The sequence below is a fragment of the Parasteatoda tepidariorum genome, chromosome 5, assembly GCF_043381705.1.
Source record: "Parasteatoda tepidariorum isolate YZ-2023 chromosome 5, CAS_Ptep_4.0, whole genome shotgun sequence".
Classification (NCBI taxonomy): domain Eukaryota; kingdom Metazoa; phylum Arthropoda; class Arachnida; order Araneae; family Theridiidae; genus Parasteatoda; species Parasteatoda tepidariorum.
Genome location: NC_092208.1, coordinates 5,452,113 through 5,470,480, shown reverse-complemented (window position 1 = coordinate 5,470,480; position 18,368 = coordinate 5,452,113). Strand labels below are relative to the sequence as shown.

The following is an 18,368-nucleotide window of genomic DNA, read 5'->3' as shown; positions in this document are numbered from 1 at the left end:
TCTATGCTATTGATTTTTCTTACTGTATAAAGCATAGTGTATACATACAAACTTTTTTTAGCATAAATAAACAGAGTCCTGTGTTGTATTTAAAATGTAACCAAATAGTTAATTTGGTTACCAACATTGTTTCAAATATAAATACTAAAATTTATATCATTTTCTACAATTATTTAGACATTTTTTGCAAAACTACTTTGTGAGTTTCTTTAGCACATTCAAGCTAACATGCCCCAGGTATCAAATATTACACACCATGTAAAAACAGGTTAAAAATTAATTTCTGATTGCTAAAAATCTTGTAGCATTTAGGAACATTGAAAGTTATAAGAATTGATACTAATTTATGCTTTATACATTTTTACAAGTTTATAGTAGGACTTAGAGCAATGCTTCTTTAGTAAACTTCATTATATATATATATATATATACACAAATACCTAAATACTAGACGTGTAACAAATTTAATTAAAGTTGGAAATGGGAAGAGGATGATGAGTTTACAAATTATATTCGGAGTAACACATAAATACACCAAACAAATACGTGTGAACAGTTTATGAATATTATAATAACACTGATATCAATTAATTTTATTGATAAATGCAGAAAACAGTTGAAATAGAATTTCTGCAAATACCCATGGCAGTATATATGTAGGAAGACACGAAAATCAAACGTAACGTAACTTTTCTTAACGATACCAAACAACGATTACAACTGTGCGGGTGGCAATTATTCGTTAACTTTTTCATAAAATTTCACAACTTCAACAGTTTCTGAAACACTCCTCAAAATATTTTCATAAACTCTGTTTACGCATCAATGTAACCAACATTTGTATACAGAAGTATTAAAATTGTTATTATTTGCTTTTCATCGTTTGATTAGATAAGTCGCCGTTAATACTATTATCTATTGGAAATAATTGTGTGATATGATTTCTTCCTTTCCCCCCTCCCACTAACTCAACAATGCATTTTTCTAATTTGTTCCCCATTAACTATCTAATCTGATTTTTTCTGTTATCCACAATAATGTCTGATATGCTATTCCCTGTAGTCCGACAATAACAAAAAGCAAACAATAGAGAGATAAAATGTAACACATAATATTCGCGATCGCAACACTGGAATACGCCATCTGGCGAGAAGAACGGTTCCATGTCTTAAGCTCCCCCCCTTTCCTCTCCTCAGTTGTATAGGAATATTTTCTCCTTTCTTAATAATTTTCGCATTCAATTGTCAAAAATATTTCTTTTAAATTTTCACAATGTTTTCTTTTATAACTATGTTCAATGTAGTTTTCAGTTCCATATCATTTTCCAACTTAAAAGTTTTTAATCTATCTGAAAATCAAGATAGAAACTAACGTATTTCCTTCTCCTTTGACTCTCCACACTGTAATGGTGAAAACATGCGAAGTGTTGCCATAGGTAGAGAGAGTTCTGCTCTACGCCATCTAGCTCTAGCCCATTTCGATAGCCATTTTTCAGTCCCCAAAACATTTTTCGGATAATTATCGGCTTCAAAATAATTATCGGATTCAAATAACTAAATTTCAAAATAATTATCGGCTATGCTTTTTCCTTTATCCCCCTCTAACAGTCCAAATAATTTTCTTTTTTTGTCTCCTAATAATGTTCGATAGGATTTTATTTGTTGTTCAAGAATAATAAAAAAGCGTCCAACTGAGAGAGAAATCGCAGTAAATAATGTTCTTGGTCCCAAAATTAATTGTCCGATATGCTTTTCTCGTTTGTTTTACACTCAATTTCTCATGTACTTTTTTTTTCTTCCTTTCGTTCTTTTTCATGCTTTGTTCTGCTTATTTTCTCCGTTGTTTTACTCAAAACTATCTAGTAGGAATAGTTAAATTGTAGTGTAGTTAAAAAGGGAATGGACTTACACACGAAAATATTAGTTTGCTGCAGTGGACAATTATTTTGGAAGAGTTATAACGTATAGGCGAAGATACATTGTAGGCAAAGAGGCAATTTACTAGAGGTCACTTCTACCGGAGTCTAAAGTTAATTTGCATCTTTTCATTCATGTGTACGCTCTTAAAAATTCTTTCCGTGTTGTTTAAAATGCCTTAAACTTTGACACGGATTAAAAGAAACAGGAGCTTTGTTAGAGAATAATATGCAAATAATAATGCTATCAAAATGAACATGGTTATTAGTTTGATTTAACATGTGACATAATGTGGGTTAGGGGCATAATTATTCTTAATGGAAACATATTAATGCTAAGACAAATGTTAAATGTGAATTGCAATTTTCTACAAAGGAATTGACTATTGGCATAATGATACAAGAGCCAGGAACGGCGACACTGAGCTAGACTGAAAATTAAAAAAAACAGGAACGGAGAGCTTTTACAATGGTATACAATGGTTCTTACAATGATAAACGTAACGAAGCCAAATGGTTCTAGAAGCTATGTTATGTGCACAAAAATATATAGAACGTGGAAACTCTTCATTCTTACACACACGATTCATACTGACTTCTGACTGGAACTCGTTTAGGGAATCTCAAGGTCACTCAGCATGTATTTATCGAAAAAATATAACCCCCTGGCGGTGGTAATTAAAAATTTTTTTAAACTTAAATAACAGGTATATTAAAAAAAAATAAAACAAGTAATATTAAAAAAAAGTTTTAAAGTCAATTCCTACTTAGGTCAACAAATAAAATTTTTATTTCAGTTACTTATTATTAAATAATTATAATTTTTCCTCCCATATAAAACTAAAATTAATTAATAAAATTTAATTAATGCATTGATATTTGAAAAAACTGTATTAACATTAAGTGATATCCACTTCAAGTTAAAAAAAAAGTATTTGAACTTGAGTGAATGAATAAAAAGTATTTTATTAACGATTGAAAATTAAAACAAGATATATAGGGAGAGTGTGAACTAATAGTAGGGATTGAAGAAGAGGTAAAAATAGCACATATTTAATAAATAATAAGACCAGGACAGCTTTTAAAACTAAGCATCTGAATTTAACACGTTGCCGCTTGCATTTATTTGATGATCATGCTCAGTAACACATTTTTGTTTCGAATGTTTATGACTTTCATATGTAATTGAGCGTCAGTCGCGTGTTTAGAAGTGAAAATTATCACATTTTGTTCATGAAAACTTTCGACTACTGTAAACGTCTTTTACTTGTCACGACATTTTCTTTTTCCAAAGAAAATGGCGGAATCATTTTTTTTCGATGTTTCAATGAATGATTAACAAATAAATGCAATTGTACACTTCGCACTATTGATGTTCCTTTTTTTTATTAATTAAAAACTGTGAAGAACTGCTATAGTCATCATTTGCCAACACATCATCAAAAATAGGACGAATATATCCGTCATTTGCAGCAATGTGTTAAATTTGTTTGAATGTGTTTCAAACTAATGAACGTAGAGAAGTTTTAAATTTTTTGGTCTACTTTTTTTAGGCGCAATTGATAGTTATTTATTACTAGAGAGAATCAAAAATAAACTTTAAGTGCAGATTTTGAGTAAATAAATTGAAGAACTAAATACAAAATCTGACTAAAATAGAAATTAAAGCTACGGGGAACCAAAAATTTATATCAAAATTAAGAAATAGAAATTTAGAGTTACAAATAATCCAACTGAAACTTATTTCTCTGACCATATTAAGAAAATAGGGAGAAAAGAACATAAGAATCAGAACAAAATTTAGAACAGACTTTGAGCATAATCGAAATAAATCGTAAAATTAAATGCAGAATCTGACTAAAATAGAAACAAGAGCTACAGGAAACTAGAAAATTATATCAAAATGAAGAAATTGAAATTTAGAGTTACAAATAATCCAACTTAAATTGTATTTCTTTGACCATATAAAAATAGAAAAAACGCAAGAATCAGAACAAATTTTAGAACATATTTTGAGTGCAATCAAAATAAAACGAAATATTAAATACTAAATCTGGCTAAAATAAAAACAAAAGCTTCAGGGAACGAGTACATCAAATGAAAGAATAGAAATTAAGAAACTACAAATAATCCAAGTAAAACTTATTTGGTCCACCAATAATAATAATAAAGAAAAAAAAAACTTTAGAACAAATTTTAGAACAGACTGAGTAAATAAATCGAAATATTAAATATAGAATCGGACGAAAATAAAAATAAAAGCCACTGTAACTAGAATATGAAAACGAAAAATTATAAATTAAGATCTATAAAGGATCCAACGGAAAGCTATTAGTTCGACCACGTGTTCCTTATACGCTATTTAATTTTTGTAAAAGGATAAACGAAACAATTCGTCTTCTCATATTGCAATCACACCATTTGCACCAACTCCTGGCATTCCATTCAAATAGTTGTTTTGACATTCGCTCTGTGATTTTTCTCCATTGTCGAATGGCAACAATCATCACGTAAGGAGTTTTTTTTTTGTTTGTTTGAGGGGAGGGGGATAATTGTTTTTGTTTCATTGAATTAAGACTCCAGTGCTATAATGGAAGACTAGAGATGGTCTCGCATTGAGAGAGACTTCATGGGTCTCTCAGGTCTTCAAAGTTCAGGGGTCTGATCTTCATTTCACTTGACTTCAAGGAGTAGTCACCCTTCCATCTCTCCCAAATGATGCCCAGGAAATAACCATTTTCTGTCGGATCTGTGTGATAGGGTCCATTCAAATTGGCTTCAAAGCATCTGAAAAGAAAAGGAAACAAACATGTTCAGAGAGAATAAGGATGTAATTTTGGTTTTATTTTATGACTGTCGTTGAACAGCTGACCGAATTTTCAGTTTACGGCTACTATTCAACTCCGTAGCCTTGTAATTTTGAACCCAATCCAGAAGACAAGGGAACTTCTAGATCAAATATTGGCAGAAATTTGCCTTCGTGGAGTACTTTTTGATGGGACTAACCCGCATTTGCGTAACATGGAGAGGAAAACCACGAAAACCTACCATGATTAGCCTGACGACAAGGGGACTCTAACCCATGATCCGACTACCAATGAAGATATTTTACGTAGGTACTGTGGTCGGTGCGAGCCGGATACGGAATTCGAATAAACCAGCTTTCGCCGGGATTCGAACCATCTCATTGGGAGGCTAGCGCTCTATCCCCTGAGCCATCACTGCTCAAAGGTTGTAGTTTAAAACGAAAATCAATTTTCAAAAATTTAAAAAAAAACTATTACTTTAGGTCGGTAGGTACTTCATTTACGCCTCACTAGAGCTGCCCAATGAGCAATTGGCGACGGTCAAGGAAGCATCCCTGAAGAGGATCAAAAGACATGCCATCGTGATTTTGATCCTCTGCAGAGGGGATGGCTCTCCTGCTTTGGTAGCCCGACGACCTGTGCATGAAGTCGAGCACTTGACAATACTTTTTAAAAAAAGCTTTAAAAAATAATTTTTTATCCTTTTAGAATAAAAGGTTTGAAACTGCAACGTTTTATTTTTTAATTGAAAAAAAGGTTTCTAGTACAAATATTTTTGTGACACTAAAAAGAAAATTCTGACAAAAGGTTGCCGCAAGGTTATATGCTTTCTGGGCAGTAGTTTCACTAACTGTAGCGCGCTACTTCCAACTACTAGTTTTGATAAATTAAATGATAAATTCCCTCAAAACTCTCAAGGCATTATAAGACTGTGTAATATACGAGTAAGCTTTGACCTATTATGTTTTACTCTAGTTATAGAGCCTATCTATACTCCGTTTTTGTGTTACATATATTCTACTAGTTGATACTGAAACGATGATTCCGTTCATATATTTGCCGTATTTGAATTATCAGTTCATTTAAAACGGTTGATTCAAATTAAATCTACCTTTAATCTATCTGACAATTTCGAACTTCGAATGGAATTAAATTAAATCATTTATTCAAATCAGTTAATTACAATTCATTAAAAATAATTCCAAACCTGTTGATTTGAATGAGTGGATTTGAGTAGTGATCCAAATCATATTATATATATATGCATACACATTATATATATACATACATTATACACATATACATAATATATATACATACGTTATATACATAATATATATATATACATAATACACATATACATAATATATATATTTGATTTTATAATTTAACTGTAACTTTGACGTAACCGCAGTTTCTAAGTAAGCAGAAGTTGAATGATCGCCTACGAGTTAAGAGGATGAAATGAGCTGTTCCTTTTTCAAAATATTAATGTGTCGTTTAATCTTGTTTGTAACGTTTTTGTTTGAATATTAAATGTTTTCAAAAAAATGGACAGGAGTTAATTCCTTCAATGGCAGACCTTGTTTATTTTTAATAATGACTTCTTTTATTCAAGAGTAGCCAACTTTTGAAAAGTAGTCCATCTTCCCTCGGCTTAACTTGAAGAATCAACACAGAAAAATACAGGTAAGGTAAGTTTACCTTTACCTCTAACTAAGAAGTGAAATAAGTACAGTAAAACCCCGTTATAGTGAACGTGATTTATAGCGAACTCCCGGATATAGTGAACGAAATGTTCGCTCCCGTGCCTCGCTATACATATATAATATTATTTTTGGTGGATATAGCGAACCAAAAGAAGAGAGGATATTATGAACTTTTTTCTATCTCCAACTGATTTTTTTTCTACATTTTTTGGTAATTTTGAAATTTCTACATAAAATACATACGAGTATATCGATTTTTAAAACCATCTATTGACTGGAATGTAGCCTTCATTTTTTCTTGTTTGCTTTTTCTATCTCAGTTCCACATCCCTAAATAAAAACCAACCCTAATTTTCTTTTTGTACGTAAAACGTAGAGTAATTAAAAATAAAAGTTAACACATTTTTTTTGTGGCTAAGCATTGTTTCTTTTAATTATTTTTGTATTTCCTTTTATGGGTCATTTATTTAAATAATGCGTAATAAAAGGGAGCAGTTCGGAAAAATTAGTTAAAATTATTTGCAGTACGGATAGTTAACTCCCGGCTACAGTGAACCGAAATTTCGGTTCCTTGAAGGTTCACTATAGCGCGGTTTGATTGTATTTTTAAATTTATTGAGTTTTTCAATTTTACATGTTTTGTGACTGATCTTCACTCAATTGACCCGAACCCGCTGATTTTAGTTGATCAGAATCTCTTCAATATGATTTTAGGTTTAAGTCATTAAAATGAACTGACTAGATTAGCTATGTGAATGACTATAGTTTATCTAAAGAAAGAACTCCCCATGGCATTCGTCTGGACCCATGGCTGTGACTATGGTAATGAGGTATAACTTATTCAAGTAGGGGTGTGGGGTCATTTTTTAGGACAGGTTTTTTCTCATGTCGGCGAGAGAAAGGGAATCTTTTTCTTCCGTCTACTGTGTTAGCCCTACAATGAAAAGAAGCTACCCTCTCTGAAATGCGCTGTTCTTGTTTCCATAGTAGCTGACAACCCCAGACTTCGTAGAGAGAGGAGTTCTTACCGTAGACAAACTGTATGTTGATTTGTTTTGACAATTTGTAAAAGGTATTTTGACAATATAATTTACCGGTAATACCACCATCCTCCCTTGAAAGTGTCGGCGCAGTTACAGCAGGATGCCACTTCATCGTTATCCCTGTCATATGTGGAAAACATTTTGTTGTCATGAAGACTTAAGGAATCTGTTGCGTTGCCTTGGTAACCGCTGACGTAGAGGCGATACTGTTTGTTTTCCTCTTCTACTCTGAATCTAGAAAAGAAATAGAATAGAAATAAGTCTAAAAAGGGCAAGAAAAGACATGTTACTAAGAAGCACAAAACATGCATTGCGAAATAAACGAAAAATCGCAATATCGGATACATTTTTTTTGTTACAGCGAGGTTGTTGTTATCAGCGCGTGTGCACATTTAATGTTTAAAATAACAATAGACGTGCAATAGATATTGACATCATTGATAACACTGAATATTGATTTCAATAGCAAGCTTTCAAGATGGAAAATATATGGTCGATAAATGGGGTGAATAAAAGACACATGATTTCAATAGATGCATGATTTCAATGGATATGATTTCAAGATGGAAAATATATAGTATATAATTTGGCTGAATAAAAGACACATGATTTCAATTATAAGCTTTCAAAACGGAAAATATATGGTAGATACATGTGGTGAATAAAAGACGCATGATTTCAATAGATATGATTTCAATAATAAGCTTTCAAGATAGAAAATATATGGTAAATACATGGAATAAATAAAAGACACATGATTTCAATAGATGTGATTTAAATAGATATGATTTCAATAATAAGCTTTCAAGATGGAAAACATATGATAAATACATGTGGTGAATAAAAGACATATGATTTCAATAGATATGATTTCAAGATGGAAAATATTTGGTAGACATATGTGGTGAATAAAAGACACGTGATTTAGATAGACATATGATATCAATAATAAGTTTTCAAGATGGAAAATATGTGATAGATATAAGTGGCGAATAAAAGACACGTGATTTCAATAGACATGATTTCAGAATGGAAAATATATGGTGGATACTTGTGGTAAATAAAAGACACATGGTTTCAATAATAAGCTTTCAAGATGGAAAATATATGGTAGATACATGTGGTGAGTATATGGTTAGTATGAGAATATATGGTAGATTCATGATATGAAAGACACATGATTGCTTTGCTAAAAAGGACAGAATAATTTTTGTTTTGTAACGTGGAAGATTATTTTACCGGTGGTCACCATGACTTGGAGAGGAAATAAAGCGTGCTTTTAACCTCCCTGTATTCATACTAGAAACAAATAAGAATGTCTCACATTTTGTTCACGACCTTAAACAGCAGAATCTGCAGTATCTGCAATGATACAGTATCTGTTGCAGGTATCTTCAAATATGAAATATTCTGCAATAGATACTGTATCATTAGAATGAATGTGCAAAAAAAAAAAAAAAAAAAAAAAAAAAAAAAAAAAAAAAAAAAAAAAAAAAAAAAAAAAAAAAAAAAAAAAAAAAAANTAGACATACATGCAGGCTTGTGTTCTCAATTATATAACTACGACTTATAAGCCTTTATCAAACAGGTAGGTAGGTATTTTATTTACTTCGCACTATAGCTGCACAATGGGCTATTGGCGACAGTCTGGGAAACATCCCTGAGGATAATCCGAAGACGTGCCATCGCAATTTCGATCCTCTGAAGAGGGGATCCTTTGTTAAATATAAAGACGGATAGTACAATTCAGATAGGGACAGCACGAAGATGCATCTAGGGTTACGGCGGGATTTGAACCCGCTCCTGAAAGCGTGATGGATGATGTTGAAGAACATATAGCCCAACTTAGAGCAGGACAGCACGAAGAAGCATCCAGTGTTACGAAGGAATTCGAACCCTCTACCACCATGCTACAGAGCGTTTGATGGAACAACTGTTTGCTATTTCTACGACGTTTGTAAATTAAATAGTGGCAACTTTACCTTGAAACTCACGGAAGGGCGGGCATGTGCTAATAGGATATGGGAGCGGTGAGGTGGCGCTGTTGTCGATGTGTAGAGTGCAAAAAACAGTCGATCTGCATAGAAGGGTAGTTGTTGTGTGGCGTCAAAGTGAGGAGTTTCGTTTCCATCGCTCCAAAGCATGTTTTCAAAAGGCTTAATGACGAAAAAAGACTAGATGCTTGAACCCATCGTGCTACTGTCCTATACGGTAACGCATTTACGGCACAGGCTTCCACTAATCCTCGATAGCATTCTGCTGCATTTTTGACACGGGGAACCTCGATTTCAAGCCACAACCGCTAATCACCTTTTTAAAAACATGCTTTAGAGCGATGGAAGCGAAACTCCTCACTTTGACGCCACACAACAACTACCCTTCTATGCAGATCAACTGTTTTTTGCACTCTACACAACGCCAACAGCGCCACCTCACCACTCCCATATCCTATTAGCGCATGCCCGCCCTTCCGTGAGTTTCAAGGTAAAGTTGCCACTATTCAATTTACAACCCTCGTATTAAACTCATAACCTACATTTTTAGTGTTATGTATATAGTCATAAGTATTATGTCAAAATATTGCGTGAAGGCCGGGATAGCCTGGTTGGTAGGACACTGGGCCCATGTCCAAGAGTTCGTGGGTTCGATCCCAGCCGACCGAAGACTCCCCGTGTAGTAAATGGTGACTGGTGCACGTTAAATCTGTCAAGTTGCAAAGTTCTCCATGTTCCCATAACAAATCAATACCTCTGCGGGTACTCATCCAGGAGTTTCCTTGTCTTCCGGATTGGTTCAAAAATACAAGGCTACGGAGTTGAACATTAGCAGTCGTAAACCCAAAATTGGGTCGTCTGTTCAACGACGGATATAAAATAAAATTTAAAAAAAAACGATCAACTGGGAGCCGCGATGGCTCAGGGGATAGAGCATTCGCCTTCTAATGAGGCGAACCGGGTTCGCAATCGAATACGAATTCCGCATCCGGCTTGCACCGACCGTAGTGCTGATGTGACTTATTCTCAGTGGTAGACGGATCATGGGCTAGAGTACCTTTGTCGTCAGGCTAACCGTAGGAGGCTCTCGTTTTCTTCATCTCCTAGTAACGGAAATGCGGGTTAGCTTCATCAAAATGTACTCGACGAAGGCAAATTTCTCCCAATACTCGATCCAAGAGTTCCCTTGTCTTCTGGATTGGGTTCAAAATTACAAGACTACGTAGTTAAACTTTAGAAGATCGAAAATACGAAATGTGAATCATTTTTTGGAATAGGGTGATACTGACTTTGGTTTTGAAGGTTAAAATTTGTTTTGGATGTACTTTATATGTGCCGTAAATATTCTTTTATGGTTTACGAATGCACTAAAGAACAATTTTAACTAAATCAGTTATATTATGCTAGTTTGGATCCAGACCACTTCGCTGACAGCAGCGCCAAGCCCTTGCGATGGTTGAGTTCGGTACTTTTAACAGAATGAATCTTGCCCGAATCCTATCGAGAAACCAAAGAATATACATGGGAGAAGAAGTGTCTATAGTTTGTCTATAGTAAGAACTCCCCTCGTCATTCGACTGGACCCGTGGTGGTGACTATTGTAACGAGGTATAACTATTTCAAATAGGGGGATAGGGTCACTGTTTATTGCAGGTTTTAACTCGGGTCGGACAGAGGAAGGGAATCTTTTACATTGGTCCATTGTGTTAGCCTTAGAGTGAGGAGAAGCTACCCTCTCTGGAAACCGCTATTCTTGTTTCCATAGCGGCAGATGGCCTCAAACTTTGTGGCGGGGGGAGTTCATACTCTAGACAAACTGTATCTTTCATTGACATAGTGTAAACCAGTCCCTCAAGGTTAAACCCGGTTCCTGTCTATAAAGGAAAAAGCAACATTTAGGGGCACAACAACAGAGGTTCTTGAAACAGGTTTGCACCCTCCTCTCCTCTTAACCAATACTGAGATTGGGAAAGCGTTGGGGTGATGAAGAAAAGTTTTCCTTTTCTTTATTGGCGATCGAAACGGGCTACAGGTGGCTTAGAGCAGAATTTTCTACTTATGGCAACACTTCGCATGCTTTCACAATTAGCGTGCGGAGAGTCATAGCAGAAGGAAGTACGTTAGTTTCTGCCTTGATTTTCAAATAGATTAAAGTCTTTTAAGTTAGGAAACTATATGGAACGGAAAACTGCATCGTAGTTCTAAAAAAAAGCTTCATAGAAATTTCAAAAAAATATTTTTAACAATTAAATACGAAAAATGTTAAGAAAAGGAAAAATATCGCAGTACATTCCTATACAACTGTAAAGAGGAGGAGAGGATGACATGGATTCTGTCTTCTCGCCAGGTGGCGTATTCGAGCGGTGCGATCGCCTATCGTTGGTTTGTTCCGTATTTTTACAATATTGATAAACAGTACTGTACTTTTAAAGATATTTCTTTGAGAACACATTTATATCATCTAATGCAGTTTGACATAAGAAAAAAAATGGCGCTTGGTGAGAAGTAGCGTACAGAGTAGTCTAACAACCGGTTCACGGATGACGTACCTCATGACTATCACTTTGCTTCTTATGCGCATGCGCAGGATCTTAGTTCAAATAACGCTCTTCTAAATCTGAATTTTCTTCTCACCCTGTAAGTTTTTTTTCTTTTATAGCGTAACGAACCGAGCAGTTCCCCGCAATAGTATCGTATTCGAAGAGCTGTACTTATTCTCCTTCTATATTCTTTGCGAGAAACTCTGGGTTGGTTTGAGGAGTACGTCGCTTTGTTTACGTCACTCTAGAGCAGCAGAATGGACTACCCAAGTCAAAATCTTTGATGGTTCCATCAAACCATTTTGATGGTTTATGTTGTTTTCAGTGCGATTCATGAGGGTCCAACATCATTTGATTGTCACCATCATCCAACATTTTCCTTTATGCGTTCCTGGTTTTTTTCGATATACCAGTAAACTTCCATCATTCCATGATGGAAAATGCTGCTTTAATACTATGATGGTTAACCATCAAGAGAAGTTTGATTCTCATTGACCAACAATCCATGGCGATCCGTGATGGTCCATGATGATGTATAATGGGAATTCTTGTTGGTTCGCAGGAATATACGACCAAAACAATTTTTTTTAAGTCGGGCCATCAAAAATCAGTCCGACTTTTTTTTTACATTGGGATGATGGTGGTTCATGATCGCTCCAACATTTGATTTCTAAGAAACTATGATGGAAATTTCAGATGATTTAACATGAACAAACCATCAAAATAAGTTGCTATTCTTATGTTAGACCAATATAAATCAGTCCGAATTCCTACATTGGGATGAGGGTTGCTTATGTTAGTTACCATCAAAAATATAATGGTTGATGATGGAATTCTTGATGGTTACCATCAAGATTATGTTGGTCCATCAATTTGACTTAGGTATAGCATTTTGATATCGAACACTTTCTGGGAAGTATCCCTGAAGATAAGACCTGCTTTCACAACTTTGATCTCCTGCTTTGATAGCTCGACTACCAGTGAGCTAAGTTATTTACAGTAGAACAAGTATTATAAAGAGGTCCGCGCATCCCTGCTGCTTTCGCATTCTGATCAAGGTGATCCGTTTATTGACCATTGCCAGTGATGCTTGATTTTGGTGATATGCAGTTCTACGATTCGGAACCTGGGTCGATTTGAAGGGCTGCAACAATCCTCCAAAATTGGAAGAGGGACTTGTGTGTCTTTTCCAAATTGAGTGGAAGAAAATATCATTAAGCTACATAACAAGGACTTGTGGAAAACTAAATCCGGTTAATTGGGTCCTTGCACTTCATGAAGAAGAAAACCTCCCATGCATAAACATGTGACCTATGGCGTCAGCGCCAACTAATCTTTATCAGCAAAATGGCGTATTCTATAATGGCGTAATGCTTTCAACGATTACCTACGTTTTGAATTAACACTCAATTTTTTTTTAAAGTTAAATCTCACAATAACACGAAACGATTTTTAAACTGAAATGAATAGATTAGACATATAATTCCATAACAAACTATACAATCTGTTATTAGTTACTTATTTATTTTGGTTACTTATGTTGGTTAAGATCAAAAATATTAAATATTCACGATGGAATTATTGATGGTTACGATCAAGATTATGTTGGTCCATCAATGGTAAACCATCAAAAATTTTGACTTGTAGGCCCATTTTAGTTTTGATACACGAATCCTTTGCTTATGATGAATCATATAGTATTATCTAAAGGTCAGAAAAATGTTGCACAGTTTACTCTTTTCACCCTCTTTTTAACACTATACATACCATAACCGGTCAAATGACCGTTTAAGAACTTTTGCATAGAAAATGCGCCTATCTTACCGTTTTTGCATATCTGACTTTATGACTTTTTCAAACAATTATATACAGTTAATATTCTATTATTATTTTTTTCTGTATATTGTTTGCTTCGAATAATACTTGTCGTATACCTATTCCTACCACAACCGGTCATTTGACCGGGAGAACAATTTTGCGTGTTCTATGTATTGCATTCGATGAGTTGCACTTTTCTGCAAAGACGGTTGCGTAGTTAGTTCCATTAGAATAACTGTGAATTCAAATTTCAAGAAAGCACTTAAAATTTTAGATTGGCATTTTTGTGTCAGAAAAAGTGGCAAAAACTAAATGCTTTGGTAAGTAACTTATATTTTATTTGGATAGCTTTACTTCATTTCTAACTTAACTGTTAGTTTTTATCCTGAAAAATGTCGAAACAATCAAGACAGCACAAGTTCTTAGAAGAAATGATATTTAATAAGAATAATTATAATTCTTATAGTTATAAGAATTATAGAAATAATAATAATTCGAGGAAATATATTTGCGGAAAATGTACAGTGGAAACTGTACATTTACATATACTGTACAATGTACAGTATATGTAAAAAATGAGTTGAGCAATGAATTAAAAATTCTTATTCCTTGTGTTTGTGATACATAAAAATTGGCAATATACAATTTTGTATAATTATGTATAATAAAGTTTTTTTTAAGTTTATTTCCTTCCTAACATGCATATTACACACATTCAATCAAGAAACGTAAAGTCCTGTCATTTGACCCGCTATAGTAGAAATAGCTATATATTAAGGGTTAGTATGTTAAGTGATAAATTGTTTTTTTTTCTTGCTATAGCATTTAGATTTTCCACTTACCGTCCATCCGCCTCCATCTGTTTCAAGGTCACAATAAGCAATGAACTGATCAGTGGCTCCTTTTGGTTTCAGCGTGTATATTCCATTTCTCGTGATCCCCTGCATTTGAATATCCGCACAGTTAGTACCCACGTAACCATCAGCTCCAGGACCTTCAATATAAGCCTCCGTGACACCCGGCACAAAGACGGTATTGCTTCCTTTGATGTTACTCCTCACGCGTTCCATTTCGGACAATATCTTGTTCGTAGTACTCTGCACCGAAATCTGCCTCGTCTCTATCTGCTCCAGCTTCTCCGCGAACTTTTTGGTCTCGTTCTGAACACCCAGAATCTGTTTCGAACACGCCTCACCCCCATCTTTCGTTTTACCAGTCCATTCCTTCAGTTTGGACAGAGTGGAGTTGTGATGTCGCTCGTTCGACACTTCGATCGTCTGACTGAGAGATTCGATTTTTTCGCCAACCTTGTTGATGGGCTCTATCATCTTGCGCCAAAGTTTGCGAAAAATTCTCCCGGGGCTCTCCTCGCTTTTGCCCACCGTTCTCTGTTCCTGGTGGGTGTCGCTGGAGTAAGCGATGTCGTGGGCTGTCAGTTTCTGATTCTTGCAACTGCACTCTTCGATCGCACCGTGGAGCTGGACGTTGAAGCTTTGCAACTTCGTCTGGACCGAAGACTGCAGAGTGTCCGACATTCCTTTCAATTTCGAGTCGATCATCCTTCCGAGATTTCTCTCGACGTCACCGGATGCGCATTTCTTGACGATATTATCCATGGGTTGGCGCAGGAAGGATTGTAGAACATCCTTTAACGAATCGCGATCGCATTCGAGGCATTCGGAGAGCATGGCCATCGATGCAGTCAAGGAATCGATCTTTTTCGTGATGAAGAATTTTAAATCACTCGTGGGGCAAACGTTCGATATTCTCTCGACTCTAGTCTGTAGGTCGTCTATTTTTCTGTTCATGCCGCCGAATATTTGAAAGAGAGCCTGAACATTCTCAGACAGTTTGTCCAGTCTGTCTATTTCGACTTCGTTTTTCTTTTCTAAGAAAGTCAGTTGCTTTCTGTTGATGTCCTCTAAACTACGAGACATCCTCTGGAGGACTTCTTTCCTGGCGTCATTGTCCTGGTGGATTTCACTTAAGAGTTGGCTCTTTCGGTTGATGTCGGTCACTTTGTGTACTAGGGTATTGATTGACGTCTCGAAACTATTTAACTTTTTTCCGATATCTGGCAGTGATAAGGAGTTCAATTTTCCTAAATAGGGAAAAAGAATACACTCATTATATGAGAAGTTGGACTACAGTACCTGACCATATTATTAGACGCACTATAGGATTCTAAGTAAAACTATAATTATGAGGTGATGCGATAGAGCTGCATTGTTTTTACTCAGATGAAACCGGTTTGCATTTGCTTACGCTCCTGTATCAGTTGGTCAACATTGTAATGCAATACGTTAAAAATAAATACAAATAGAAAGTATATAAAAAAAATCTCCTGAATAAAAACCCATTACGTGTATGTTTAAATACAAAAGTACTGCCTATAAAGTCGTTCAAAACATGCAATTATTAAAAAACTGCAGTGCGTCTAATATTTTGATCTAATTATTATAATAGACTAATATAGTATCTAGTTTAATAAATAGTCTATATTTAAATAATATATCGTCTAATTAATCCAATCGTCAAATTTAAATTATATATAATTTAACTAAATCCATTGATAGACGAACGTAAACAAGTGCAAACCGGTTTCAGTCACGTAGAAATAATAAAGCTGTATAGTATCACCAGATAATTAAGATTTTATATAGTGCGTCTGATAATTTGGCCAGCGACTGTATAAATTACTTACTAATTAATGAGAAATTGGACATTTAAATTTAGTTTAACTGTAATGCAGTTGAACCTCACAAAAGCGAAACCGCTTAACGTGAAATATCACTTTACATGAAACACATGTTTGGAGTCAGCAATTGTTGTATTTTACATGTTTAACATGAAGTTTTCAAGCTGATTAGCGCTTAAAAGGAAAATAAACTGGATAGAGCATAGATAATACATAATTAGGTACGGTATGTAATAATATTTATAATAGCTCGCCTTGTTATTGTATTATTGTAATAAATATCGAATAAAATCTCAATCATTCATTTTAAGGAATGATATTTCCATTTTCGTCCTTTTTAGAAGTAACAGAAGGATAAATATATAAAATAATTAACTTTAAAGCCTATTTCAATTTGATTGGTTCATAATAGAATTGTTTGCATACATTAATGTAGTACATAACGTGCGTTAATATCACGTAATAAATTGTTTTAATGAAGCATCGGATGAAACGAAATTCGGTTAACATGAAATAATTATGATAGTCCCGCCGATTTCGCTATAACGAGGTTCGACAGTACAAGGTGTAAATCTCTCCTATAACAATAAGTTTGAACGATCTGAGGATTAATGAGGTATCATAATTTCCAGGATTAAGTGCTACAATATGGTTAAAATCATTCAACGAATTCTTTTACTTCTAAAAACCATTGATCTGAAACTGGTTGGCTCTAAGGCGTCATTAGAAATAGAACCCTACGCCGATCCTTTGCGATGATAGTTCAGTGCATAACCACTGAGCCATCGCGGCTCATTTTAAGTATAATAACTTTTCTTTAAGCCATTTGGCAGAGTGGTCTGTGAAGCCAATGGTTGTGGGTTCGAATCCCGATCAAGGCATGGATATTTCTGTCTGTGTGTTGTTCTTTATTGCGGGTGCGGAATTCGATACGAATTCCGCATACGGCATATATCCTCAGTGGTGGACGGACCATGGGTTAGAATCCTTATGCCATCAGGCTAACCGTGAGAGGTTCTCGTGGTCTTCCCCTCCATGTAACGCAATTGCGGGTTAGTTCCATCAAAAAGTCTTTCACGAAGGCAAACTTCTCCCAATTCTTGATCCAGGAGTTCCCTTGTCTTCTGTATTGGGTTCACAGTTACAATGCCACGGAGTTGAACATTAGTAGTCGTAAAACAAAAAAATCGGGTCGGCAGTACAATGACGGTTATAAAATATAAAATATTGTGTGATGTGTGAATGTGGCCCACCCTATAAACAACTATATGAGGCAATGTGCCGTGGGTAATGTTGTTCACCTCCATGATTTAGGTTCACAGGTGCCGACTTTGTAAGCGTTAAATGCGCAACACTTCCGGCATCTTCCAAGGTGAAGAACGAAAGTTCAGTACTTGCCACACAAAAAATAAAAAAAAGTTTTTTTTAAAAATAAGATATTTACTCGATATCCCCGAAATGACCATCAGTATGGAAAAATCAATTAAAGGAAAAAACAATATTAAATTAAAATGCACTGTTTGCTGCGTTTTTCTGGGAAAACTCGAGATTTTCTTCTGATCAAGTCTTAAAAATATTTATAAAAGATCATCAAAAGATATTGTCTGAGCATTTAAACCACTTGCAACAACAACGTGAAACAATATAAAGAAAACGTTAGGAGACACTAGTGCAAAAAATTCTGTTGGAGTGGTGTAACTTGCCGCAGAAATCTTTTCTGTCAGCGGTGCCATCTGGTGATAATCATTATAATTGGTGAGAAGAAAAGTTCTAGTTTCGAAGTAGAATGCAGCAAACCGTTGCATTCCTATTTAATTTCCTTCTTTTAAAAAATTGATTTTGTA

The 18,368-nt window shown here is 34.9% G+C and overlaps 1 protein-coding gene across 1 annotated transcript in view; it reads right to left on the bottom strand.

The window, feature by feature from the left end:
• Positions 1-576: 576 nt before the first annotated feature.
• Positions 577-18,368, bottom strand: part of LOC107437313 (fibrinogen C domain-containing protein 1) — a 31,453-nt gene continuing 13,661 nt past the window's right edge. Inside the window, exons 3-7 of the mRNA XM_043052188.2 lie at positions 14,669-15,927; positions 11,214-11,342; positions 8,799-8,884; positions 7,526-7,708; positions 577-4,702 (exon numbers count right to left, since the gene is read on the bottom strand). Coding sequence (XP_042908122.1) covers positions 4,543-4,702; positions 7,526-7,708; positions 8,799-8,884; positions 11,214-11,342; positions 14,669-15,927 — 1,817 coding nt within the window. The 3' untranslated portion in view covers positions 577-4,542. The remainder of the gene's footprint in view (positions 4,703-7,525; positions 7,709-8,798; positions 8,885-11,213; positions 11,343-14,668; positions 15,928-18,368) is intronic.